The 27,303-nt window shown below is 44.0% G+C and overlaps 1 protein-coding gene across 4 annotated transcripts in view; it reads left to right on the top strand.

Moving 5' to 3' along the window:
* The window catches only part of LOC146861092 (uncharacterized), a 311,460-nt gene that overhangs the window by 245,306 nt on the left and 38,851 nt on the right, over window positions 1-27,303 (top strand). Inside the window, exon 1 of one of the 4 annotated variants that reach the window (XM_085645145.1) lies at window positions 9,098-11,591. The exons of 2 other annotated variants lie outside the window; for them this stretch is intronic. In XM_085645145.1, coding sequence (XP_085501271.1) covers window positions 11,301-11,591 — 291 coding nt within the window. In that variant the 5' untranslated portion in view covers window positions 9,098-11,300. Of the gene's footprint in view, window positions 1-9,097; window positions 11,592-27,303 lie in introns of those variants that run through there. One more of the 4 variants, XM_085645148.1, reaches the window with a different exon arrangement.

Raw genomic sequence — 27,303 nt, 5'->3', positions numbered from 1 at the left:
TCGTTAGGGACATGGAGCCACTGGTTGATTTCGACGCGCAATGCTGGTCTTTGGTAGTGGCATACTTATCGATGCGGTTGCTTTGCACCGATCTTGGGCCCCTGCCGCTCATGGCGCTCTAGGTATTGATGTGGGTGACCTCTGTACAACCGGCGCAGGGCAGGTGGCGCCAACCACCCATAGACGGCATCCAATCCGCGGGGGGGGAGGGGCACCTCAGCTCCGCTCACTGCTACTCCGGTCCCGGCCCAGGAAAGGATGACAGTGCACAATCCGGCGCTGGCTGTGTAGTACGCAATTCTCTATGCGTAGAACAGGGTACGGGCCTTGGTCATAGTGAGATCTCGGCACTTCCGCAACTGCGCCTCCCACGGCCTCCGGACCCGACAAATATCGCGTTCCTGCCAACAGTTAGTCACAGTGGCCCCTGGGGGCCGCACCTCCGCTGCAGCTGCTACCTGGCAAGGTGTTAGAGTGCTGGCGTCTTGTGCCCCACGTCCCTCACTCGCCTCTGGTGCTCCTGCTCCTCTCCAAGCCCCAGCCGCACGGGGACAGCCTCTCTGCAGCACGGGGCCCTTCCCACACTGGGCGGGGGTCGCGAAGGTCCGTCCCAACCTGCTAAGTTGTGCTGCGCGCTATGGGGCCAAGCTTAATCTTTGCTCAGGGCCCGCTCGCTGCCACCTTGCAGTTCCTTAAATCGATGGGCCAGGGCCTCTCCGCTACTTCGGGGGTGGGCTGATCAGCCTCACCTGCGTCTGCACTGCCGTCCGCTATAACCGAGCCGCAGCGCCTCTGTGGTGCGCGCCACCCGCCGCAGCTCACGCCTCCACTCCCGGCTGCGGCAGTCACTGTGCCTCCCGGCTTCGCCGCCGGGTCTAGGCCACTGCTCCGCCCCTCGGCCTCCGGCAGGTTCGCAGGCGTATTTCGCTCCCCGGTCGGGGCAGTGGTCGCCGCGGGCAGTGCGGCGTCTCCGCGTACGCCTCACAGACGTCAGGATTAATGTCAGGATTATCGGGGCTAGCTCAGTGTCCTCGGGAGCCCTCTTAGGCTGCGGCCATTTTCTCCGGTCGCCGATTACTTGTATTATCATGATCAAACTAGTTGTTTGCCTTTTGTTATATAGGGTAAATCAATTTAGGAGATTTGGAAGCATTAATTTGTTCTGTATTTCTATACCCTACTTTGAGAATGGTTTATGTAAACCTATTTTTAAATTTACCTTACCTCTCATGCAGCTAGAAAGGTCATTGGGTTGAGGATAAATGGCTAGATGCGCCCAAGCTCTCTCAGTGGCATCAAACAGCTCTTGCTTTAACACAATATCTTCCACGAATGAGATCATTGTGCCCACATGTTCGGCCAGTGCCAACTAGGAAACAAGTGCTGAGAGACAGGTAGGCTTCTTGTGTGCCCCTGTGACACCAGCCCCCAAGGAGATCTGTCAGTGGAGAGTGAATGTTGCTATGTCTCTACACCGGGAATAGAAAGTCATCCACTTCAATTGATACCAAAATGCAGACTGCTGATCTACCAGCCTCAGGCCAGTCCTCCGTACACTGCTACGCAGTCAGAGCTGCGCTCGAGAGTCTGAAAGGTAATGGAGGAATTTGAAGAAGACTTAAGTTGTTTTTGCAACTGGAGCAGCAAGGCTACCTGAAGCAGCCATTGCATCATAGAAGTGGCAACACGACAGTAAAAGTAAAATAAAGAGCTATGAAATAGCTAACGTTGCCATGCCATAGCATTTTATATTTCCATATGACAGTTGGGGGAGGGGATAAACAAATGGAACGATGAGGGATGGGCATGGAATAAGCAAAACTGCGTTGGGGTGAAAGAGGAATAAGCAACAATGACGGGTGGACTAAGAATAAGGAACGGAGGGGGGTGGGGGGAAGGGAAGAAGTAACAAGGACAGCAGTACTGACGGGCCTTCCACTGCTGGTGCTGTGATTTAGGCAGAGGAAGAAATAAAAATTAAAAAAATAGAACCTCAATCACAGCGCCAGCAGTGGAAGGATCCTAATCAAGATTAAGCCATCAGTACTTGGCCCCTATCCAGCTAAATGAGGAGGAAGTGAAGCTGGCTCACGCTGCCAATTAGAAGGCAGGCGATGAGTGACAACCAAGCCCACAAATGGTAAGTAATGGGCTGGCTCAAAGCCCTTTGTTCAAAACAGTATCTCTTGTATGCGCTAGTGCATGCTTACGCAGGTGCAATCTATAAAGCACTATTTTTTTGCGACTGTTGACCACGTCAAGTTCACTTATATAACATCTAGTGTTTCATGTATTTGCACACCCCAGTATCTGAATGTAGTAATCTCCCACAAAAATGGCAATGTCAGTAAACCTTGGTTGTTCAGAGTGGAGAACCATCGAAGCAGAAAGGAAGGATATGTCATCCTTGACAGGTCCACCAACAGATCTAATTCTATTACAATCTGCCTTGAGCTTGCATCTCGAAACAGAAGAGCACATAATTTCCATATAGGGATATGTCACATACATAACTGGATAGCCGTATTCCTTCCTTCCTACCTTGTGGTTCTTGCATTTTATATCTCAATGGTTCCATCACCTGTGCAAACAAAAGGGGTGACAAGAGGACATCCATGTCAGGTGCCTCTATGCACTTGCAAATAACAGATGATCAGGTCATTTCATACAGTCAGAGTAGGGAGAGAATGCATGTCTAATCCATGTCAATTTTTAGTTTAATGCGGAAGGACAGATTTTGCAAGAATAAACATTGTTTAACATTAGGACAACAGAAGTGGACATGGATCCAGCACGATTGGACTGTGTGGAAGCAACAGCCTGACATAGATTTTATGCATGGGTCCAACAAGAGGGTACTGTGTGAAAGCAACAGCCAGACAATGGTATTATGCAGAGATTTTCTCTCCCATACATATTCATTACTCATCAAGGGTATGGCTCTCCCGGCCCTCCAGTAAACTATCCTTCCTTTCTAGACATCACTCTGCTCCCATATTTACATCAAGCACAAGTATGTTTTGTTATTCCCCTGAATTTGAAAATCTTCAGTATTTCAACACTTTGTTAATTCTTCACCGGTCATGCCGTTCGCATTCTGAGACTTGCATTATCACTTGTAACATTATAAGTGTAACTTATTGTGTTGTTATTGTATTTTTTTTTTTAATTAAGCCATGTGTGGTTGAAGCTACAGTATTGCAATATCTAATCATCTGGGTATGTAATTCTAAATCTTGTTTGTATAAAGTGCAGATTTTATAAATTTGTAAGAGACATTTGTACATTAAGGAAAGGCAAAAGATTTTAATTTGTTGTATTCATATACTGTTAAAGGCTTCACAGTTCTAGCAGTGTCACACACAAGAATGCATTTTGTAGAGATATCAACTGGTAGGATGATTATGTGGGATCAACGCTCACTGCTGACAAAGTAATATGGTGAGTATTGCGCTCCCCCCAGGGGGTAGCGTCCCTTTGGTACACTAGCGAATTCCAAATGGAGGACAGTAATCACTTTATTCTTAATTTGTACTATCAAACTATACACAATTTTGAAGGTTTATTAGTTTATTCCATCTTGAATTTCTTCATTCAAGTATGCATTTATTCATTCAGATGCAGGGGTTTCCAATGCGAATCATTTTTCCATAAAATACATTCCTGAAATCTATCAATAATATCATATTCATCCCAATGCCCTTCAAGCTTGTTCATCCCTTCTTCAGGGGATGTGTTTCTGAAAGGAGAAGTAGAACGAAATAAGAAATCGGCTTCTGAGGTGATGGAGTGTCCAACACCGTGTGTTCAGTGCTCAATCATGCAAATCGGCATCTTGTGATTTAGTTAGAGCACAAATGCTGTTGATGCGGTGTGTTTGCTTGGTGTATCAAAAAAGTTGTGACAGACAGAAAAAACAAACGTTTGAGACAAATGTACCCTGTTGGTATGTTAGTAACTGTAAACAATATACTCTGTGAGTCGATAACGCTGATATTAAAACAGTTAGACACTGCCAAGTGTTTGTAAAATGGGCACATGTGAAGGTGTAAATATCACCAGTGAATGAGACCAGTGACATGGGTAAGTAAAATGCTTTGTGTGTCAGTTACACGGACACTGAAAAATAGATGCCGAGTGTGAATCAAAAATAGTGCAACTCTATAAATGTCATCGGTGGGTGAAACTGGTGACATGCTTGAGTGAGTTATGCTCTTCCGTTCATCATAAACCCAAGTAGTCCAAAGACTGGCACTTAGTTGTGCCCCTTTTTGTCATATACGAAAATACAGACACATTATGCAAGCATATTTCGCCAGTGACCGCAGTCCTTACTCATGTGTGAAACCATGCCTATAAAACATTATCTGTAAGCATGAAATGGTCTTAATTAGAACTGTAACATTAGTCCGACTTATGGGAAGATGTGCATTGAAAACTCGCATCCTGCTTCATTGCCATAGGCGTGTTTCTTCGAGTGTTAAAAGCATGCATAGACAGAAAAGAAGAACATGCATGTGTTTACGGTGTAAAACCACCATGTTGGAAGCGTATGACGAATGTCAAACGGTTAATCAAATAGATAGCAACTGTCCATAAATAATATGGTAAGTAAAGAAAAGGTGAGGAAAAAATGAAAAGCAACTGCTTCAGTTTAAAAAACCAAAACACAAGTTCCTTAAATACAAAGTCATGGAAGTCTGATAACATAGGGCACCTGGCACTTTTATGTATCAATAGTAACAACTATAGTCAATGCGGCCATTCAAACCATGTGGCATCAATGCAATAGGTCTCACGTTACAGAAGGTACTTCAGGTTGTCTCTCCCATCTTTAAGTTCGATGGCTTCCATATTGCGGAGCTGGCAAATGCTGTGTTTATATGCCATAATATGGGTGGCTATGACTGACTTTGCATTTTTTGTACTTATGTTACGGTTGTGCTCATTCAGTCTGACTTTGATTTTTCGTTCCCTTTTCCCCCACATAAACCAGGGCATTTCAACAGATACACTACGTTCTTCAAAGCTAGCTGTTGTATGTATTTTGATCTTAGTGCCTTTAAATGGGTGATTTATACGATTGTCTTTTATGATGTTGTTGCAATTATTGCACTTCTAACAGGGCACAGTTCCTTTGTGTTCCACTTTGCCACTGAGATCCTTTTTCTTTTCTCCTAGTAGCTCATTAATGTTCTTGCTTTGTTCATAAGCAGGCATAGGAAACTCATCAAAACTTCCTTTGAAATCAGGCTCTGTTTGTATCATTGGCCAATGTTTGTGGAGGATTTTCTTAAGTCCTGAGCTTCTGGAGGAAACTTTCGATACTAGGACTACTTTGTTGAATTTGACTGGCTCTTTGTTAAGAGTTAATATTTGGTTTCGAGATTTATTGGATGATCTTGACATAGCTCTGTTTAGTACTTCAGATGGGTAACCTCTGTTTTCGAATCATTTGGTTATGTTGAGCACGTTCACTCCCAGTTTGTCCAGATTGGAAACAATTATTTTCACTCTGAACAGTTGTGAGTATGGTAGGTGTACTTTGAGTGAATTCTGATGGAAGCTGTTGATATGTAGCAAATTGTTTGGATCCATTTCCTGTGCATGTTGGTCTCCAATTTATAATTTACTGTGGATACTGATACATCCAGGAAACTGACACTCACTACTGATATCGTAGGTGAACCCAATGCAATCATTGATGTTGCTCAATGTTTCAATGGCTGAAATTAGTTATTTACTGGTGCCCTTTCACAGTATGAAAATGTTGTCGATGTATCTTAAAAAAGTGATGAGTTTACTTTCCCATGAGTCGTTGGACAGGGTATGATCAATTTCAAATGTATGCATGAGGAGGTTTGCATAGCTTAGGACTGCACAATTGCCTATGGAAGTTCCAGTGCAAAATGTTGATCAGAAAATGTTCAACAATTGGAAAAGAATTGGGATCAGGACATCCTCATGTGTACCAGGGATGTTAAAGCTTTATACACGTCAATTACCCACGACTTGGGCACGGAATCAGTTGAACATTTTCTAATCAACTGGAGCATGAACAAAGATCTTAAGGTGTTCTTATTGGAACTTTTACACTTTGCGCTGCATCATCGCTTCTTCTGTTGGAACCAGGAGTTCTTTTTACAACTCACAGGAACTTTCATGGGCAATTGTGCAGCCCCCAGCTATGCAAACCTCATCATGCATAAATTTGAAAGTGATCATATCCTGTCCAACAGCTCATGGAAAAGTAAACTCCTCACTTTTTTACGATACATCGATGACATTTTCGTACTCAGGAATGGCACCAGAAATGAACTACTTTCAGCCATGGAAGCATTGAACAACATCAATAATTGCATTGGGTTCACCTACGATATCAGTAGTGACAGTGTCAAGTTTCCTGGATGTATTGGTATCCATAGTAAATCATAAATTCGAGACCAACATACACAGGAAAGAAACGGATTGAAACAATTTGCTACATTTCAACAGCTTCCATCAGAACTCACTCAAAAGTACATCTACCATACTCAACTGTTAAGAGTGAAAAGAATTGCTTCCGATCTGGACAAACTGGGAGTGAACATGCTCAACATGACCGAACAATTCAAAAACAGAGGTTACCCATCCGAAGTACTAAACAGAGCTGTGTCAAGATAATCCAAAAAGACTCTAAAATAACAAAGAGTCAGTCAAATACAACAAAATAGTTCTAGTATCGAAATTTTCCACCAGAGGCTCAGGATTCAAGAAAATCATCCACAAACAATAGCCAATGATACAAAAGTAGCCTGATTTCAAAGGAATTTTTGATGAGTTTCCTATGTTTGACTATGAACCAAGCAAGAACATTAATGAGCTACTAGGAGAAAACAAAAAGCATCTCAGTGGCAAAGTGGAACAGAAAGGAACTGTGCCCTGTCTGAACTGTAATAATTGGAACAGTATCATAAAAGCCAATCACACAAATCACCCACTGAAAGGCACTAAGATCAAAATACATACAACAGCCAGCTGATTCGAAGAACATAGTGTACCTGTTGAAATGCCCGTGTGGCTTGGTTTATGTGGGGAAAACGTAACGAAAAAGCAAAGTCAGACTGAATGAGCACAAGAGAAAAATAAGAACAAAAAATGCTAAGTCAGTCAAAGCCACCCATTTCATGGCGTATAATCACAGCATTTGCCAACTACGTTATATGATACTGGAAACCATTGATCTTAACGATGGGAGAGACAACCGGAAGTGCCTTCTGCAACGTGAGACCTATTGGATCAAAAGACTGCATGAATTGATGCCACATGGTTTGAATGGCTTTATTGAATATAGTTGTTTTAATACATAGAAGCGCCAGGTGCCCAATGTCATTAAACTTCCATTACTTTGTATTTAAGGAACATGCGTTTTGTTTTTTTAAACTGAAGCTGTTGCTTTTAGTTTTTTCCCCACTTTTTCTTTACTTACCATATTATTTATGGACAATTGTCATCTATTTGACTAACCGTTTGACATTCTTCATACACTTCCAACATGGTGGTTTTACATAGTAAACACGTGCATGTCCTTCTTTTCTGTCTATGCATGCTTTTACCCTTCGAGGAAACACGCCTGCCACTAATGGCAATGAAGCAGGGCGCGAGTTTTGAATTCACGTCTTCCCGCAAGTCGGATTAATGTTACATTTCTAATTAAGACCATTGCATGCTTACAGATGTTTCATAGGCATGGTTTCACCTACGAGTTCATGCTGCGGTCACTGCCGAAATATGCTTGCATAATGTTTCTGTATTTTCGTATGACATGAAAGGGCACAACTAAGTGCCGGTCTTTGGACTACTAGGGTTTACGATGAACTGGAGAGCATAACTCACTTGAGCATGTCACCAGTTTCAGCCACCGATGACATTCATAGAGTTGCACTATTTTTGGTTTACACTCTGTGGAGTCTACTTTTCAGTGTCAGTATAATTGACACACAAAGCATTTTACTCATGTCACCTGTCTCATTCACCAGTGATATTTACAGCTTCACATGCGCCCATTTTACAAACACTTGGTGGCGTCTAAATGTTTTAGTATCAGCGTTATCGACACAGAGTATCTATTTTATTTACTTTATTAACATACCGACAGGTTACGTTTGTCCCAAATATTTGTTTAACTGTCTCTGTAACAACTTTACTGACACACCAAGCAAACACACCATCAACAGCATTTGTGCACTAACTAAATCACACCATGTTGATTTGCATGACTGAGCACTTAACACACTGCGATCGACACTCCATTGCCTCAGCAGTCGATTTCTTATTTTGTTGTACTTCTCCTTTCGGGAACACATCCCCTGATGAAGGGCTAAACCAGCCCAAAATACATTGAGATGAAATGTTATTGATCCATTTCATGAACGTATTTTATGGAAAAGTGATTCACACTGGAAACCCAAGCATCTGAATGAATAAATGCATACTCAAATGAAGAAATTCAAGATGGAATAAACTCATAAACATTGTGTAGTTTGATAGTACAAATTAAGAATAAAGTGATTACCGTCCTCCATTTGGAACTCAGCAGTGCACCAAAGGGACGCTACCCCCGGGGGGGGGAGGGGCAATGCTCACTCATTTAGACACCCTTCTGACCGGAAATCACTACCTTGTTGCACACCACTAACTGACAGCAACACAAGAGCAATATACCTTGGTTACAGATTTTGTATAAACATGAAGTGCGTGAGCCAACCTCTATCAATATAGTATGGTAATCATGAGTTTAAATCATGGCAAGGCAAACTCAACCTTACAGCCTTCTAACGTTGGTTAATTGAGTACCATAAATAAAGTGATAGCAACATCTATTGTTTATAATTTGGGCTCACTGTTTTCCATTTTTACAGATATAGACAGAAAAAAGGGTGTTTTTTTTAATCTGTATTCATTTTTAAAAGCATAAAAATACAGATAATTTGGCTTCTTTTGAGTGACTCTCTCTGCTGAGATTAATTACTTTCTGGCCAATAGCTGTACATATCGGCAGCCTGGGGAGCTACAAAGCATAATGATATTTACTTAAATTACTGCATATCTCAATATGTATTTATGCTAGCTTTTTATGTTGATTTATTAATTTTTGGCAGTGTAATGTGCTAAAACCTGACAGACCTCAAAGTACGAGTGCATGTTCATCTGTTAAATAAATGTGGAAATAGACGAGTTATCACATCATCTGTTTACAAGACAAAAATGGATTAATACCAATAAGATGGCCACAAAACAAATATGGATAAATACAGACGGAAATAGTAAAAAAAAAAAAAAAAAAAACGTAACACCGTGAGCCCTATTCATAATGCTTAGACACTACAGGAGAGCATGAAGAGCCATATAAATATTTTTAATCATAAATATTGTTATTTTGCATGGTTCTTGAGACAAAAACTAGAGGCATACATTAAACCTATTTCCTGAAGGCTATGTTGATGCTCATTAATTTTGATACCGCACTGGCATTATCCTAGGCCTACCCTGGTATTTGAAACCGGTCTCACCAACACCAACAGAAAAAAAATGGTGGTTCAAGAAATAGGCAAATGGACAGGAGGACGAGACTAAATACTTTAAAGACGCGGTTTGACAGAACAGGTAAGGCGGGTGGAAGGACAGCAACAACAGGTGAAGAGGTGCCAGCAGAAGGGCAAGACGGAAACTGGTAGCAAGGACAAGTGTCAAGGGTTGGCAACATGATCAGGCGGGCTGAGTTGGCAGCATCGGAAGGTGTAGACAGGGTCGGATTGGTAAAGCGGGCACTCAGGTAATGGCCAATATCCGAGTTCCCGCTGTGGGCTGCTTTCTAGGGCAGCCTGGGGGGGGCGATTTGGACGGTGTCTGTGTTGTTCGGAGGCCGCCAGCGGCCCAGTGGGTGCCTGAGTAGCCTTTTTGGGGCAGATGGGCATCCATTACCTCCCTTTTATCATCAGGCAGAAGTGTCACTCCCTTTCTCTCGCTGAGTGGGACTGTGCAGAAGTGGCCTCACTTGTTTTCAGGTGTGTTTCACCAGTGTGAGCTACTCTGTGAATTTTTAAAATCTTAAGTAAAGTTAAGAAAACATGCCACTGTCAGAGACAGCTCACCCCCACCCTCCAAATTTCTTTTTAGAAAACTTCGCCGAAGCAGTTTTGCGGTAAGGCAATATGCAAATGAGGGCCATTTTTTTTTTATTTTTATTTTTTTATAGATAAAAGCGTGCCCGGGCCGATTTTTAATCACAATCCAAACCTGTAGAGGACGAAGATAAAAGTTCCGAAAAGAACCTTTGCAGCAAAAAAAAAATAAAAGTTTGAGATGCCTTGAAGCAACGCCAGAGGGAGAACAACAGAAGGTGCAGACTAAAGGTGAGCGAACAAGCCTAGCAGTTGTAACTCTAAAGATTAAATTAGTGGCCTGATGAGGACACGAGGGGGGGGATTAGTATAGACAGAAACATCGCATAGTAAAATGGTGGATAAGGGAGAATATTAAAAGGTACAGTGGTGGTCGGGGTTTTGCCACTGGCATATTACGAGGTTTGACAGAGGCTGAATGAGAACGGAATTGTAGAGGCAGGTGACAGGGTACGGGATGGATGGTTATTATCCGGACCGCGAAAACAGACAGGCCCTTTCCTTGGCCGAGCTGGGATTAATCCTCTACCCGGCCTCGGGGCGGAGGACGAGGGATGAGCAGAGGGAGGTGGAGGGGGCTCTGTTAATCTGTAACGGCCTCCGAGGAGGAGGGGTGGAGGAGGAATTAGTAACGTGTAATCCTGGGAGGAACTGATGGAGAGCGCGCGGCCTGTGAGGCCCAGCGATACATCCAGAGCCTTGTCCGGAGAGAATGGGAAGAAACCGGTGAATGAATCGGAACAAAACTCGATCGGGGACTAGAGAGGCCGGGTGACAGCGGAGCCCGGCCCGAAGACAGGAGAGTGCCCCGTTCCGCGTGAGATCGGGACAAGCCCGGTGAGAGCCAGCGGAGTCGGGGTCCTGCCCGGAAAAGCACGCTGAGAGCTGGGGATCCCAAAGAAAGAGACCGGCGCTGGGGGTGGTTCCGGGGCCCTTTTCAGAGAAGGCAGATGAGAAACCACGGCTTTTCCTGCTGAGCGTGGCGGCTGAACGACCGAAAATCGGATAGAAAACAGCCAGAGAGATCTACGCCCTGCCTAGAACGGAAGTAAGACTGCGAAAGGCCCGGCACTGAAAGCGGTGAGGAACGGGGGAGTAAGTAGACACATCGCCGGAGTGGGACCGAGTGGGGCGTCGATGATGGAGGCCGGGGGGAGCCCGAGCCCGCAGGCTACTAGCCCCGTAACTCAGCCGCCTACCACAGAGGCGCCCTCCGGGCCCCCTTCTTCTGCTGCTTCTCCCGGAGTCCCCAGCACCAGCTCTCCCGGTTCGGGTTCCGCCTTCCAACGCTGGAAGTACCGCGGCGCCTTCACCTTCTGGGAGGAGAAAGGCAAAAACATCACGGTGCAGTGCGGACTGTGCCAACCCAAGGTCAAACTCCTGTCCACGGCTCGCACCTCCACCAGCAACCTCAAAAAGCACCTGCAGGTGAGTTAGTGAAGGGGGTCAGGGGACGAGAGAGGCATTCCACTACCAACCTCAAGAGGGAGCTGCTTGTTCAGCCGGGCTGACCCACTACGCAAGGACGGGGACTGGGCCTACCTCGGGCGGGCGAGCGAGACGGTGTAGCGATACTTAACCGCAAGAAGCGTTTAGGGTAGAATAGTACACAAAAACGGGGAAAGAGGGTGGGAGATAAAATGCTCTGCTTTCGGTAGAAGAGGGTGTCGGGATCTGCTAAAGGATTAAGGCAGGCAGTAACAACCGACGAGAAAAGGGGAGGACCGCTAAAGGAAAGGGGAAAAAAACAGACTAGGGATCTACAGATGGAACGGGGATTGCTTTTGGGAAAAAAAAGCGCAGGAACTGGAGGGAAAAAAATCAACGCTTTCTTATTTTTGTCGCTCCGTGCGTGCGTAGGTTTTTCAGACCTGGTACTTGCTTCGTATTCTGGGACTTGTAGTGCTCACAGTGATGGGTAAACCCCTTCATGTAGAAAATAAGGTTTATTCCAGCCCAAACTCAGGACGTACCAGCTCCGTGCGATGGCAGCTTGTCTACATTCTTTTGTCGTTACAATCTCTTCTGGAACGTTCGCTTATCCCAATTATGGAATTAAAACAAATTTGAAAATTAACACTTTCCCAAATCTTCCTCTATTAATAATTAAGACCAACATATTATACATGGTGTTACAAACAATACCTAAAATGTTCAAAACAATAATTTAAAAGCTAGTTTTACACAATTATCTTCATACTCGCCGCTTGAAAGGTGGTCTTGTGATTCTTATTTCTCTGATTGTTCCTGTCGCCCTTCCTTTCCCTCCTGTTGGTCATGTTTCTCCGGCAGATCCAAAGACTATCATCTACTGTCACGCTCATGACTGGGCAAAGTTTTCCTCCCCATGTGCAAATCCCTATTTGCACGGGGTTGGAATTCCGAGTTACGTACTCCCAGTAATTACCAAATGCCATAAAGTCCGCACCCTTCGTTAACATTCGGCAGGTCAAACCTGCAAGAATTGAGAAGGGGAAAAAACTGGTATTTTTAATCTGACCTGCATATTTTTGGTGCAGTAGAACATAAATATGCTTGTTATTGCTTAAAAGTTCCAAATAGGTGTAATTTATCGGGCCGAATACATTTAGGACCCAGGGGAGTTAGATTTATTTGAAAGATTTTGTATAGCGCAAATATGACCCGTCATGATACAGAGCACTGTACATAGAAGCATGCAAGGCAAACAGGAAAATGTATAAATATTAAACATGTCGGTAAATAGTCAGACAAAATGCGAAAAAAGGACAACCTACATCATAGTAGGTATAAAGCAGTACAAATTGCATCATTGAATATTAAAATCAGTGCTGTAAACAAGAAGTAAAAGTTAGGTTGGGCGTCTTTAGGTCTATTGTTTCAGGTAGCTATTCAGGTGCAACCCATTGACTTAGTTTTTAAATGTGTCAATCAAAGGGTTAGTTCTGGTTTCAGGAGGAAGAGAGTCCCATATTCTCGGAGCAAGACCGAAGAAGGCGCAGTTATAATTTCTCTTTTTGAATTTTTGTGGTTTCTACAATAGAGTATTAGAGCTTCTTGGGGCTTGAATCAAGCCGGATAGTTTATTTTGTAAACACATTTTAATGATCATTTGTTACACCTTAACAACAGACCGTCAATGAATATGTATTTCTAATATCGGCTCTACAGATACATCTGTTACTGGTGTTCCAATGTCTGTCTAAAGCATTTGCTAACAACAAAGAACAACTTTAGTGTCCCTCCCCCCTCTGCGAGTTCACAGTGTGAAATTAGAAGTTAATGTGCACATCATGGAGTTTTATATACATCTGCTATTGGGGAGATTGGTGTGGGGGTTGTGCTATGGTAGGTGAGAATTTATGTCTGCAAGGGGAGAATCTAACTCTCAGTATAGTGTTGACTTGTCCATGGGCGTTTACTTTGTTCATCAGGGTCTTAATCTCTTAGGTCTCGTTATCTTCCCCCAGCTCTTCTGAATCTGGTTGTATTAGGTCATGCATTATGGTTTCCCACGCTGTGGCAAGTTCTATGTGTCTCTGTCCTCTCTTGGCCTCCCTCATCAGGACCCGCCCTTCACATCCTGCCCATTTTAGAAGTTCTGGTTTACAGGAGGCTATCTTGGGACCTCTCGGCGACTTCCAATGTTTAGTTATTTCCCTTTTTGTTAATATGAACCCTAAGTCTTGAAATCTGCTTGTGACTTTGTTTTTGGGTGTGTGGAGGAACCATCCTAGGAGACAACGGGCTGGGGAACAGGGAATCTCTTTTCCTATTACATGTGTGATCTCCCTCCAATATTCACGTAGGGCGGCGCAGGTCCAGAACATGTGCAAGATATGCGCTTGCTCTTCACTGCAATATGGGTAGGCTTCCCTTTCTGTCTGGAAATATCTGAATATGCGCTCTGGAGTCAAATAGACTCTATGGATTATGGAGTAATTTACAATTTACAACGCGCGTTCCTGGACAGTTTAGGTGTTCCCCTTAGTATATTGTCCCAGTCCTTTGTCGGGATTGGAGAACCCAAATCCTCCACCCATTGTAGGCACAATGCCTCCAGCGGGCGTAACTCATCTGTTTGAAGTACCCTGTGTAGGCAGGAGATCGCTTTAACAGTGCCTGCCAATAGGGCTATGTAGTAGGTGCTCTGCTGGGAAGGGTGCTCCGTAGTGCCCGTCTTCCAGTGTTTGCGTATTGCCGTCGTAAGTGCCCTATGAAATAAAAAATGCCCCATGGGTAGTCCAAATTCGGCGCAGAGCACCCCAAATGGTAGTAGTTTGGTGTCTCTATACAGATCGCCCACTTTTGTCCCTCCCGCGTCCAACCAGGCCTCTAGGATCCTCCAGTTGTCCCCATGTAGGAGCACCCGTAACATGTCTAATGGGATGTCTGATGAGTACGGGATTTTCACTCCCATTCTTTGTAAGCTCCGGTGCCAACACCTGGTCTGCACTCTGAGTGCGTGGGAGTCGTTCCTAGCTGATCTGTTGAGTCTTAGAAATATCTGCAGTAGCCCGCATAACATTGGGTCAGCTGTCTCTGGGGGGCCCGTTTGCTGTCACTTCTGTGCTATATTTTGCACCAACCACTGCACCTGCACCGCTATATAGTAATTATCGAAATCTGGGGCTGCCATGCCACCCGCCCTCGTCGCTCGTTGCAATGTGTGCGAGGCAACCCTTCGGCATCTTAAGGACCAAATAAAGGTTCATATCTGTGTATTGAGCTCCCTAAAGTAGCTCCCAGGGATCCACAGTGGGATTGTATTGAAAAAGTACAGTAAGCGGGTAAGCGCTATCATTTTGAGTAGAGCGATCCTGCCAACTACTGAGAGTGTCAGGGTTCCCCAGAATTCTAGGGCTGTTTTTAGCCCTCGCATAGCTCGTCCTATGTTTCCCTCATAAAGATCTGTCCAGTCATGATGGATGTGGTCATCCAGATACGGCAAACAGGTTCTCAGCGTACGTTCCCGAGGTTGGCAGAGGGGTCGCTCGTTCGCTTCACTGGGAAGAGTTGTGATTTAAATAGCACTAATTGTTTCCAACAAATCCAGAGCCTTCTTTAAGTCTTCAGCTCCCCTATCTAAGAACAGTAGTAAGTCGTCCGCATAAAGTGCAAATAATGGCAAGCTTGGTCTATTTTCAGTCCTCGGTAGTGACACCCTGATCTGGCCATGAGTGCAAGAGGTTCCGTGGCCAGGGCAAACAGCATAGGGGAGAGGGGACACCCCTGCCTGGTGCCTTGCTCTACTGGCCATCCTCTTGATTCAAGCCAGATATTTCACGTTTTTTTGCCAGGTAAACAGGAGTGTTCTACTTAAGGCTTCCAGTTTTCCATTTTTACTGATTTTTACAGATAAATACAGACAGAAAACTGTGTGTATCCTGTCTGTATTTATTTGTAAACACGAAAAAATTCTGAAAATGGTGCTTGTTGTGAGAGACTCTCCATGCTCTCTTGCATGAATTCCAGGCAATAGCTGAGCAGATAGACAGCATGGAGAGTTAAAAAACAGGTTGAGATTTCCTTAAATACATGCATATGTTAACATATATTTGTAGTACAACGCTAATGTGTACCTGTGAGTAGTGTTTTGTTGTACATGGCTGCTTAGTTTGCTAAATCATCACAAGCCTCCATGTATGAGTGCACGTTCAACAGTTAAATAAATGTGGAAATATTCAATTTTACGGTTCTATTTATTCTCAAAACACAAAATAAATCTATAAATACCAATAAGATGGCCAAAAAAGAAATCTGGATAAATAATGAAATGCTTTGTGCGTCAAGCAGGCTATCTTGAACTAAATCCTTGCTTCAAGAGAGAGGCACTTTAGTTGAATTAGATCTGGAGTGATGTGATCATGTTTTCTTGAACCCGCGATGAGTCTGGCAGCAGAGTTCAGAGTACCCTTGGAGGGGCCAGTCTAGCTTTGGGAAGCCCCGCTGGGTCACAATTCCGTTGTCCAAGATTGGACTGCTAGCTGCATGTCATCAGGAGGCAGGAACGGTTTGATTTTTCTTAAAGTGTTGAGTTGGTGATTGGCTCCGCTAGTAGATTTTATCAGGTGTGATACATAGTACCTATCCATTGGACCTCTGTCTATCAGTTCCGCTAGAATCAAGTCTCTCAACCGGTTCCACTGAAGTGCCTTTAACATCACTCCTTCCCACCCATGTTATCTTCAACATTTACACTTCCATTCTTGAGTCAAGCACTGCTTCATAATGCCAACTTTCTAAAATGCAAAACACTACAGTTCTTCAACTTAGCTGAATTGAAAAACAAATCTGCATCTTTCAAAGGTTCTCAGTATCTTGAGTCTCCCATGGCAACTCTCACCCTCCATTTTTCACACACACCTATGGTCCAAAACTATCTTTTACTTGTTTTGCATCAGTTCTATGTGAATAGGTGTTATAAATATTTTGAGCCTGTTGCATCTGACTGTTTTCCTCTTGAGGTGTCCACTCCACAATGTTAAACATATGCACCCACCTAGGTGCATCCTTAGCGTTCGGATGAATAAACCCTGTGGTTTCAATAACATTGTCTCTCTAAGCTCCGTTTCTTAACTTCCTTTTCCTAGTTAAATCATTCTCTTATACAAATAGGTTCCAACATCTTTATCACCCCTTGCGAATCTCCCTTTGTTGCCACTTTCAATTGAGTCCACTTTGACAATAGATGTGCATGTACTTATACTGGCCTTATACTATATTTGCCTACAATAGCTAATGTTATTTCCTCCCATAGCATATTTGGACAGCTACTCGGGCGCAAAGGTGGCCTGGGCGATTCCTATGTTTTGGTAGCACAATTACAATATGTGCAGTCGTTAAAAATCTCTCTCAATGGCATTATCCATACCAAACCACAGGTACACTTTTGTTACCATAGCAATAGTTTATATGATACCCATTGTTCTTCAAGGCCAACATTTATTATCTTAGAATGCAAAATTGATGCAGTAATTATTCTTTTCTTTCCTCATCACAAATATGTCCTCCTTTTCTGACAACTCTCACATTAATTTCCTTACATTTCTCTCAAACCACAAAAATTGAATAAAATAAACCCTACAATGGAGCCTTCTCGGGTATCACCCGAGGATATGGAACTCCTTACCCACTGAAGTCAGGTTGAATCTCTCTATTGCCCTTTTCAAAAAGGAAGTAAAAGTGATACTGATGAAGACATTTTTGCCATAGAAATGAAGCTTCCAAGGTGCCAGAGGACTTCTGAGTTGGTTTGAGACTGTGAAGACTTTTTTTTGTGGATCTGTTGGTCGTCCATTTATTTCGTTCGCAACTGTTATACTGTAAAGTGCTATGACACCCCCTGTGGCCTTGTTAGCTACATAGACTGAATCCCTCTACTGCCTGTTTCAAGGAAGCAAAAGCGATACGGATGAAGAAACTTTTGCCTTTGATTCCTATCTTCAAATGCTCCCTAGGGCGCCCAGCTCTACGAGACTGTTAACACTATATTTCTTTTGGTTGTTCTGTTTTTACCCCTTGTATCCTTTCTTGATTTATAAACTGTAAAGCGCTTTGCTACCGTTGGTGGTCATATTCGTGCTATAGAAAACTTTTTAAATAAATGAAATCTTGTTTTCTTCATAATCCTTGTTCCATTCTTGCTTTGTCATGGCGTCATCCTTATTTTATATAGCTAGGCAGCACAATAATTATCCACACACATTTTCTTCAACTTTTGCAGGCAGTCTTTTTGGGAACTTTGTATTGCTATAGAGTGTCCTATTTTACTGATTCTTTTTTCTTTGGTCTCCATACCAGATTTTAGTACAATGATAGAAAAGTTCATTGACTGTGATTGTTGTTGTTTGCATGTTATCCTGCATTACTTCATGCTCAGTACATGTTGCCAGCCAACATGTTTCACCCCATACATTGCCTGTGTGGCCAGGGCTTTCTCAAGGCTGTAAATCCAATGTTAAAATATAATTTTAATAAAATGGTGTTCAATTCTTTATACCATACCTCTAGTGACCCGTGATTTTCGCACATGCATTATATTTCTGGTGCACAAAACGGTGGGTTTCCTTATTACCTACCCTAAGTTTATGAAAAGAGTATACTCGAGAGGTTGTAGAAGACTCGAGGAACCGATATCATGAACTTGTGTAGTTAAAACTGTACTTAAAGAATGGAAGTGGAGCGAAAAGGACATGCCATAAAAAGAAAATTCAGAAATAAGTATAGAGAAGACAATATAAGTAGTGTGAACATGCATACGTTTGTCATGGAAAAAGGATTTTTTGCCTCTTTGTGAAATCCTGTTGCTTCTAGTCAGTCCTTGGCCGTCTAATCAAAGAATTGCATCTTCTATAATTTGTTACCAATGCAAAACTGTGAAGAGTAACAAATTAGGAGCGATGCACCTCTGAAATTTAGATCAAAAATATGCTCATTCATAAAAGAGTGGTTACATTTTTTGTAGTACTCTTTATAATCGTACTGGTATAGTACAGCCCTTCAATTTTGCAATAAGCTTTTACGCGCTGATCCAGGCACTTGAGGGCATGGGTAGGGTACTGTTTCCCATTATATTTAAATGGAATTACTGCTGCAAATTCTGACTGTTTACTCTAAGCGAGGTATCCCGTCTTACCAGATGCCCCGTCGAACAGTGTTTTGGTCTATGTTCCTGGAGACGAGCCCTACCTTGCTTCTGTGTCGGGACGTCATCCATTGAGATCACTCCCGTCCTGAGTTCCTCTCGCCCTGTTCCAACTTTAGTGTCCGTCTAGGCATTCTGCAAGAACACCGTTTTAAAGAGCCAATGTGTTGGAGAAGTCCTGTCTCCATATGCATGTGTCTCTAGTCTTGGGCACCAGTTCTTTGACATATAAAACACATGCCATCTTGGAGTGGCTATTAGACATTAGTTAACCACAGACATTGGATATTTTCATGTTTTGATCCTATAATCAGGGTCATATAGACGCGACTTCCAATACATGTCATGTTAGGATATTAAAAACCACAGTCCTTAGTCCAGATATATATATATATATATATATATATATATATATATATATATATATATATATATATATATATATATCAAAGTCCACATTCACCCAAGGTGCGGGGAGCACTCACGATCAGCGCGTTCAAATTTCAGGGGAGAACCAAGGTGCCACCAGCATCAGCAGAGCCTGACGCGTTTCAGGAATCCTCCCTTTTTCAAAGGCTTATCTGCTCCAGAATGAAATGCCAGCAAACAGATACCAGTCTTATTTCCCTTTTTATTCAACTCAATAACTCTCAGGTGAGTAGCAAATCAGCAAAGAATTATGGGACTGGTAGTCTGTGCAAAATACTACCCTAGTGGGCTGATGGCAGACATCCGGAAAATAAAGTTACATCACGGGTGCACCCTTCTGTTACTCCCCCTTTCCAAATAACGCCAGAAAGTTCCACAGCGCCGATCAGAGACCAGCAGCGGAACCGCCAAAGTCCGCGGCGGTGCATCCCCCGGCCGGGTCGGCCGTATTTATCAAAGTCCACATTCACCCAAGGTGCGGGGAGCACTCACGATCAGCGCGTTCAAATTTCAGGGGAGAACCAAGGTGCCACCAGCATCAGCAGAGCCTGACGCGTTTCAGGAATCCTCCCTTTTTCAAAGGCTTATCTGCTCCAGAATGAAATGCCAGCAAACAGATACCAGTCTTATTTCCCTTTTTATTCAACTCAATAACTCTCAGGTGAGTAGCAAATCAGCAAAGAATTATGGGACTGGTAGTCTGTGCAAAATACTACCCTAGTGGGCTGATGGCAGACATCCGGAAAATAAAGTTACATCACGGGTGCACCCTTCTGTTACTCCCCCTTTCCAAATAACGCCAGAAAGTTCCACAGCGCCGATCAGAGACCAGCAGCGGAACCGCCAAAGTCCGCGGCGGTGCATCCCCCGGCCGGGTCGGCCGTATTTATCAAAGTCCACATTCACCCAAGGTGCGGGGAGCACTCACGATCAGCGCGTTCAAATTTCAGGGGAGAACCAAGGTGCCACCAGCATCAGCAGAGCCTGACGCGTTTCAGGAATCCTCCCTTTTTCAAAGGCTTATCTGCTCCAGAATGAAATGCCAGCAAACAGATACCAGTCTTATTTCCCTTTTTATTCAACTCAATAACTCTCAGGTGAGTAGCACCCTAGTGGGCTGATGGCAGACATCCGGAAAATAAAGTTACATCACGGGTGCACCCTTCTGTTACTCCCCCTTTCCAAATAACGCCAGAAAGTTCCACAGCGCCGATCAGAGACTAGCAGCGGAACCGCCAAAGTCCGCGGCGGTGCATCCCCCGGCCGGGTCGGCCGTATTTATCAAAGTCCACATTCACCCAAGGTGCGGGGAGCACTCACGATCAGCGCGTTCAAATTTCAGGGGAGAACCAAGGTGCCACCAGCATCAGCAGAGCCTGACGCGTTTCAGGAATCCTCCCTTTTTCAAAGGCTTATCTGCTCCAGAATGAAATGCCAGCAAACAGATACCAGTCTTATTTCCCTTTTTATTCAACTCAATAACTCTCAGGTGAGTAGCAAATCAGCAAAGAATTATGGGACTGGTAGTCTGTGCAAAATACTACCCTAGTGGGCTGATGGCAGACATCCGGAAAATAAAGTTACATCACGGGTGCAACCTTCTGTTACTCCCCCTTTCCAAATAACGCCAGAAAGTTCCACAGCGCCGATCAGAGACCAGCAGCGGAACCGCCAAAGTCCGCGGCGGTGCATCCCCCGGCCGGGTCGGCCGTATTTATCAAAGTCCACATTCACCCAAGGTGCGGGGAGCACTCACGATCAGCGCGTTCAAATTTCAGGGGAGAACCAAGGTGCCACCAGCATCAGCAGAGCCTGACGCGTTTCAGGAATCCTCCCTTTTTCAAAGGCTTATCTGCTCCAGAATGAAATGCCAGCAAACAGATACCAGTCTTATTTCCCTTTTTATTCAACTCAATAACTCTCAGGTGAGTAGCAAATCAGCAAAGAATTATGGGACTGGTAGTCTGTGCAAAATACTACCCTAGTGGGCTGATGGCAGACATCCGGAAAATAAAGTTACATCACGGGTGCACCCTTCTGTTACTCCCCCTTTCCAAATAACGCCAGAAAGTTCCACAGCGCCGATCAGAGACCAGCAGCGGAACCGCCAAAGTCCGCGGCGGTGCATCCCCCGGCCGGGTCGGCCGTATTTATCAAAGTCCACATTCACCCAAGGTGCGGGGAGCACTCACGATCAGCGCGTTCAAATTTCAGGGGAGAACCAAGGTGCCACCAGCATCAGCAGAGCCTGACGCGTTTCAGGAATCCTCCCTTTTTCAAAGGCTTATCTGCTCCAGAATGAAATGCCAGCAAACAGATACCAGTCTTATTTCCCTTTTTATTCAACTCAATAACTCTCAGGTGAGTAGCACCCTAGTGGGCTGATGGCAGACATCCGGAAAATAAAGTTACATCACGGGTGCACCCTTCTGTTACTCCCCCTTTCCAAATAACGCCAGAAAGTTCCACAGCGCCGATCAGAGACCAGCAGCGGAACCGCCAAAGTCCGCGGCGGTGCATCCCCCGGCCGGGTCGGCCGTATTTATCAAAGTCCACATTCACCCAAGGTGCGGGGAGCACTCACGATCAGTGCGTTCAAATTTCAGGGGAGAACCAAGGTGCCACCAGCATCAGCAGAGCCTGACGCGTTTCAGGAATCCTCCCTTTTTCAAAGGCTTATCTGCTCCAGAATGAAATGCCAGCAAACAGATACCAGTCTTATTTCCCTTTTTATTCAACTCAATAACTCTCAGGTGAGTAGCACCCTAGTGGGCTGATGGCAGACATCCGGAAAATAAAGTTACATCACGGGTGCACCCTTCTGTTACTCCCCCTTTCCAAATAACGCCAGAAAGTTCCACAGCGCCGATCAGAGACCAGCAGCGGAACCGCCAAAGTCCGCGGCGGTGCATCCCCCGGCCGGGTCGGCCGTATTTATCAAAGTCCACATTCACCCAAGGTGCGGGGAGCACTCACGATCAGTGCGTTCAAATTTCAGGGGAGAACCAAGGTGCCACCAGCATCAGCAGAGCCTGACGCGTTTCAGGAATCCTCCCTTTTTCAAAGGCTTATCTGCTCCAGAATGAAATGCCAGCAAACAGATACCAGTCTTATTTCCCTTTTTATTCAACTCAATAACTCTCAGGTGAGTAGCAAATCAGCAAAGAATTATGGGACTGGTAGTCTGTGCAAAATACTACCCTAGTGGGCTGATGGCAGACATCCGGAAAATAAAGTTACATCACGGGTGCACCCTTCTGTTACTCCCTTGAACGCGCTGATCGTGAGTGCTCCCCGCACCTTGGGTGAATGTGGACTTTGATAAATACGGCCGACCCGGCCGGGGGATGCACCGCCGCGGACTTTGGCGGTTCCGCTGCTGGTCTCTGATCGGCGCTGTGGAACTTTCTGGCGTTATTTGGAAAGGGGGAGTAACAGAAGGGTGCACCCGTGATGTAACTTTATTTTCCGTATGTCTGCCATCAGCCCACTAGGGTGCTACTCACCTGAGAGTTATTGAGTTGAATAAAAAGGGAAATAAGACTGGTATCTGTTTGCTGGCATTTCATTCTGGAGCAGATAAGCCTTTGAAAAAGGGAGGATTCCTGAAACGCGTCAGGCTCTGCTGATGCTGGTGGCACCTTGGTTCTCCCCTGAAATTTGAACGCGCTGATCGTGAGTGCTCCCCGCACCTTGGGTGAATGTGGACTTTGATATATATATATATATATATATATATATATATATATATATATATATATATATATAATCTATCTTTATCTTTCAGGTATAATCTTGCAACCGCTTCAAGGCAAACTGTTTGCCCCACACATAATTGTATAAAATATTTACACCTCCGAAACACAAGCTAGAGCTTTTCTTTCAGACACTGAATATTTCTCTTCTGTCGTAGTCCTTGAACGGGAAGCAATGTCTATTATTTTCTCTTTCTTCTGATCATCTATTTGTAACTACAGTTTCTTGCCTTTGGCATTTGTTTTAACGACACTCAGTTTGTGGATCAAACCCTTGCAAATGAGTTTCAGAAGATATTGCCTTCTTTACACAATTCAAAGGCTTTCTGACAGTCCTAACTCCATACATGCTTCACTTTCATTTTTATCAGTTGTCTTAATATGTTTTGGTGGAATTACTACTAACATGCTTTGAATAAACCCTAAGAATGAGCTAAATTGGTCTTTATTCTGTGGGATGGGAACTTTTACAGTTTTACCAACTTATTCTTAAATTTAATTCCTTCTGTGCAGATTTTATGACCCAAGTTTGTTACACTTCGTGGTGTAAACTTTCATTCTGAGTACTTCACTGCGAGTCTTTTCGTTTACAAAATGCCTAACACTTCCACTAGCTTCTATCATGCTCCTTCCTAGTCTTACTTATAGTTAAAATGTAGTTTTGAATGTGTAAGACTCACGCTGTGCCCTTAATCAATTAACTCGGCAGCCTGATGCAAAGCTGAAGGGCATTCTCCTAAACTGTAAACACCCTGTGGATGTTACTGAGTGCACTCCTTGCTTTCAGGGTGCAAATGCACTCAATAATATGCTGTAGACAAATCAGATGTAATGAACCAAAACATCTCTTACTAGGGCCAACTTTTAATTAATTCTAGACAAGGGAAATCTGTTAAGGGTTATGTTATGAAAGTTTTGCTGGTGTACACATAATGTCACTTTACTGTTGGAATGTCTTGTTACTACCAAAAGGGTAAACTCTTTTTGCCTCATACAACTTTCACATTGCTCTTCTATCCTTAAATCTAAATAACCAACATGTCAATTATTTACCTATTGTATTCCTCTGGGTTTGTATCGGCGTGAAATAAATCATCTTCCTGTATCCCAAAACATACTTTTCCATAGATTTTTTCTTTTGTTGTAAATTGTGATAAATGGGGAACCACAATCAACAACTGTGTACTCACCCAAATCTACCAGTTGTCATGCAGCAAACTGGTTTCCTGCTTTTGTAATTATCCTTAACATTCCGAATGTGACTTTCCTTGATATTCAGTATAGAACTATCACTGCTGCTTATGTTACTGGTTTCTTTTTTTCAATTTACACACTGCACTCCCTATTTCTATTTTGTTTTTTTTGTACACTTTGGCAAAATGCCCACTTACCCGGGCCGCTATACATTTTGCTTGCCAGTGACCACTTTTGTGACAAGCCAAGTGATAATCACTGTTACATTGATAAAATCTAGAACCTTCTTTTACTTCAGCTTTACTCGTATTCTGACTGTTGCTTTACCATGACCAATTTGTTCAACCTGTATCCGTTTCCCTTTACAACTGTCTACTTTCGCTGCTTCTGCACGTCTTCCTAATATATCTGCCCATTACTGTGCTTTCCAGTGGGGTGCCATTTACTCATTACCTTTCTTGTGTGGCGGTATTATTGAGATAAACAACAGTCTTATTTCTTATAAATCATCAAGTGCACAGTTTCTTTGAAATGAATACACAGTAATCCGCTGATAACCCTTTTCAACTCCCCTCCCCCCCCCCATTTATATCTTGTACTAAAAGATGCCTGTTAATTTAGAAATCATGGAAAGCATTATTACCAATGAGTTGGGGTGGGATGTGGATAGGGTGCAGATTTGGTAGTCAAGTTGTATGGTGGTGAGCATGATTGTGAGGGAGATTGGTGCTGGGGCTGCTTGTTTGAAGGGGTAAGTGTCAAAGTGATAGTGTTGGGGTGTGAAGAGCTGGTATTAGCGTTTGGTTACAGGTAGTAGTGCGGTGGATTGTTAATGGATGTAATAGTGCAGTAGTATGATAGTAGTAGTAGTAGTAGTAGTGCCATGGGGGCGTGTGGTAGTTAGTGCTGTGAGGTGGTAGGTCAGTATTGGGATGCCATAATGATTAGAGTTGGTGGATCATAGTACAGTGAATGGTCTGGTTGTGCAGTGTTACAGGTTGTAGTGCTGTTCTAAGGTAGTAGCGCAGTCTTGAAGGGTATAAAATCTTAGTGCAGTGGAGAGGTTGTAGTGGGGTGCTGGGGATAATAGCAGTTTTGCAAGTGGTAGTGTGGGTCTGTGACGTGGTAGTTCTATGATACTTGTGACTGGTACTGTGGTGCTATTAGGTGCTATTAGATAGTAGTGCATTCTTGAGGCATGTGCGTGAAGAGCTGCGAAAGAAAAGAGTAATGCTGAGAGGGAAGTGCAGTAGAGTGGGAGTTTGAATTATATTTCTGTCAAGTTTGGTAGATGTGCACAGGTATTCAATGGCAATCCCAAACTTCTCCTAAGATATATATATATATATATTAGATGGCAAATGAAAGGAACCGTGTGTAAATGAAGGTCAAAATGTTATGTTATAATTTGATAGAGCGCAACAGCTGCCCCAGCAAAGAGGCGTCCCGGCGCTAATGAACCACTGAAAATCCACAGAGGACAGAAGAAGAGCTGCTGGGAGGCCTAAGGGGGGGGGGGGGGGGGGGAATAGGTGGGTTTTGACGGCCTTCCGGAAGGCAGACAGATTTTCCAGTGAGCGGATGTTCACTGGCAGGGTGTTCCAAAGTTTGGCTCCTAGTACCCTGAAAGAACGTCCACCAGTGCGGGCTAGTTTTGTACGGGGGACCGTCAGAAGGTGTTTGCCTAGAGAGCGCAAGTTGCGCTGTGGTACATAGGGTGTGAGGAGTGGCCGAAGAAGTTCTGGGCGTCCAGTTTTAAGAAAAATGTAACCGTTACATGAACATAATGTTTAAGGCACTTAGCCAGTACTAATTTAGCCAATACATCAAACATGGATTCACAAAAGTTACGTTTTAAATGTGAAGAATATGCACTTTAATTATTGTCACTTTTTGCATAGTAGAACCACATTTCCCATAATGCATCATAATGGCAACATGGGCAGTTGTGTATATATAGACCAAAAATGTGGATCACTGCTAACCGTGAGCAAGACCAGAGTGGTCGAAAAGCGTTGGTTTAGGAGAGGACTTGATGGAGTTTGCTGTATCATACTGAAGTAAAAAGTCTTGATACCAATCTCCTGGAGTGCAAGTAATTCTTTCTATTTGGTGATAATACATATTGCAGATCTCGATCCCTTGTCTGCAGTACTCGCACTAATCGTGAGTGCGCTGAAGACCGAGGGGTCTGTTGGTGGGGAAAAAAAAAAATATATATATATATATCTAGGAAACGTCTATGAGAAACCGTTAACAAGGATATACTCAAAAAATTAAGAAAGGGGGTTAGATTGAAGAAAGAAAGCTCCTGACTGGACTCAGCTTGTACCAGAGAGTGGACATCACAGTTACGGAGGTCTGATATATGGTCAGGGTACAGTCTCACAAATTGGGAGGGAATCACACTGCAGGCTGTGTACTCTTAAAACTTATCAGACCATATGATTAATTCTAGATAACCACTCAAACCACATTGGTTTTGGTTTTACGTGCTTCTCCAAGGAATAGGCGACAACTAGCCCAATTGAGACTGTGATACAAGCCTCAAAAACAGGATAAACAGGAGAGCTCTGCCATACAAAAACGGAAAAGGGAAGGAGGAGCACAAACAAAAGCAATGTGAACAAGCATTTGCAATGCAACAGGTCTCGCATCAGTTAGAGTTGGAGCTTTTAGCGTTGCGAGTTGCAAATAATAATGCATGAGGTGGTAGTGGTGGTGGTGACTGGTGCAGAGATAATGCTGAGGTGATGCTGAATGATACTCAGGTCTTGCTGAGTGATGATGATGTGGTGGTGTACTAGTGCAAAGGCGATGCTGAGTGATACTGATGTGGTGCTGAGTGATACTGATGTGGCGCTGAGTGATGCTGTGGTGGCGCTGAGTGATGCCGTGGTGGCGCTGAGTGATGCCGTGGTGGCACTGAGTGATGCCGTGGTGGCGCTGAGTGATGCCGTGGTGGCGCTGAGTGATGCCGTGGTGGCGCTGAGTGATGCCGTGGTGGCGCTGAGTGATGGCGTGGTGGCCCTGAGTGATGGCGTGGTGGCCCTGAGTGATGGCGTGGTGGCCCTGAGTGATGGCGTGGTGGCGCTGAGTGATGGCGTGGTGGCGCTGAGTGATGGCGTGGTGGCGC

This window comes from Triturus cristatus, chromosome 3_1, assembly GCF_964204655.1.
Source record: "Triturus cristatus chromosome 3_1, aTriCri1.1, whole genome shotgun sequence".
In the NCBI taxonomy this organism is placed as follows: Eukaryota; Metazoa; Chordata; class Amphibia; order Caudata; family Salamandridae; genus Triturus; species Triturus cristatus.
Note: the sequence above shows the minus strand (reverse complement) of the source record. Positions and strands in the feature narration are given on the sequence as shown.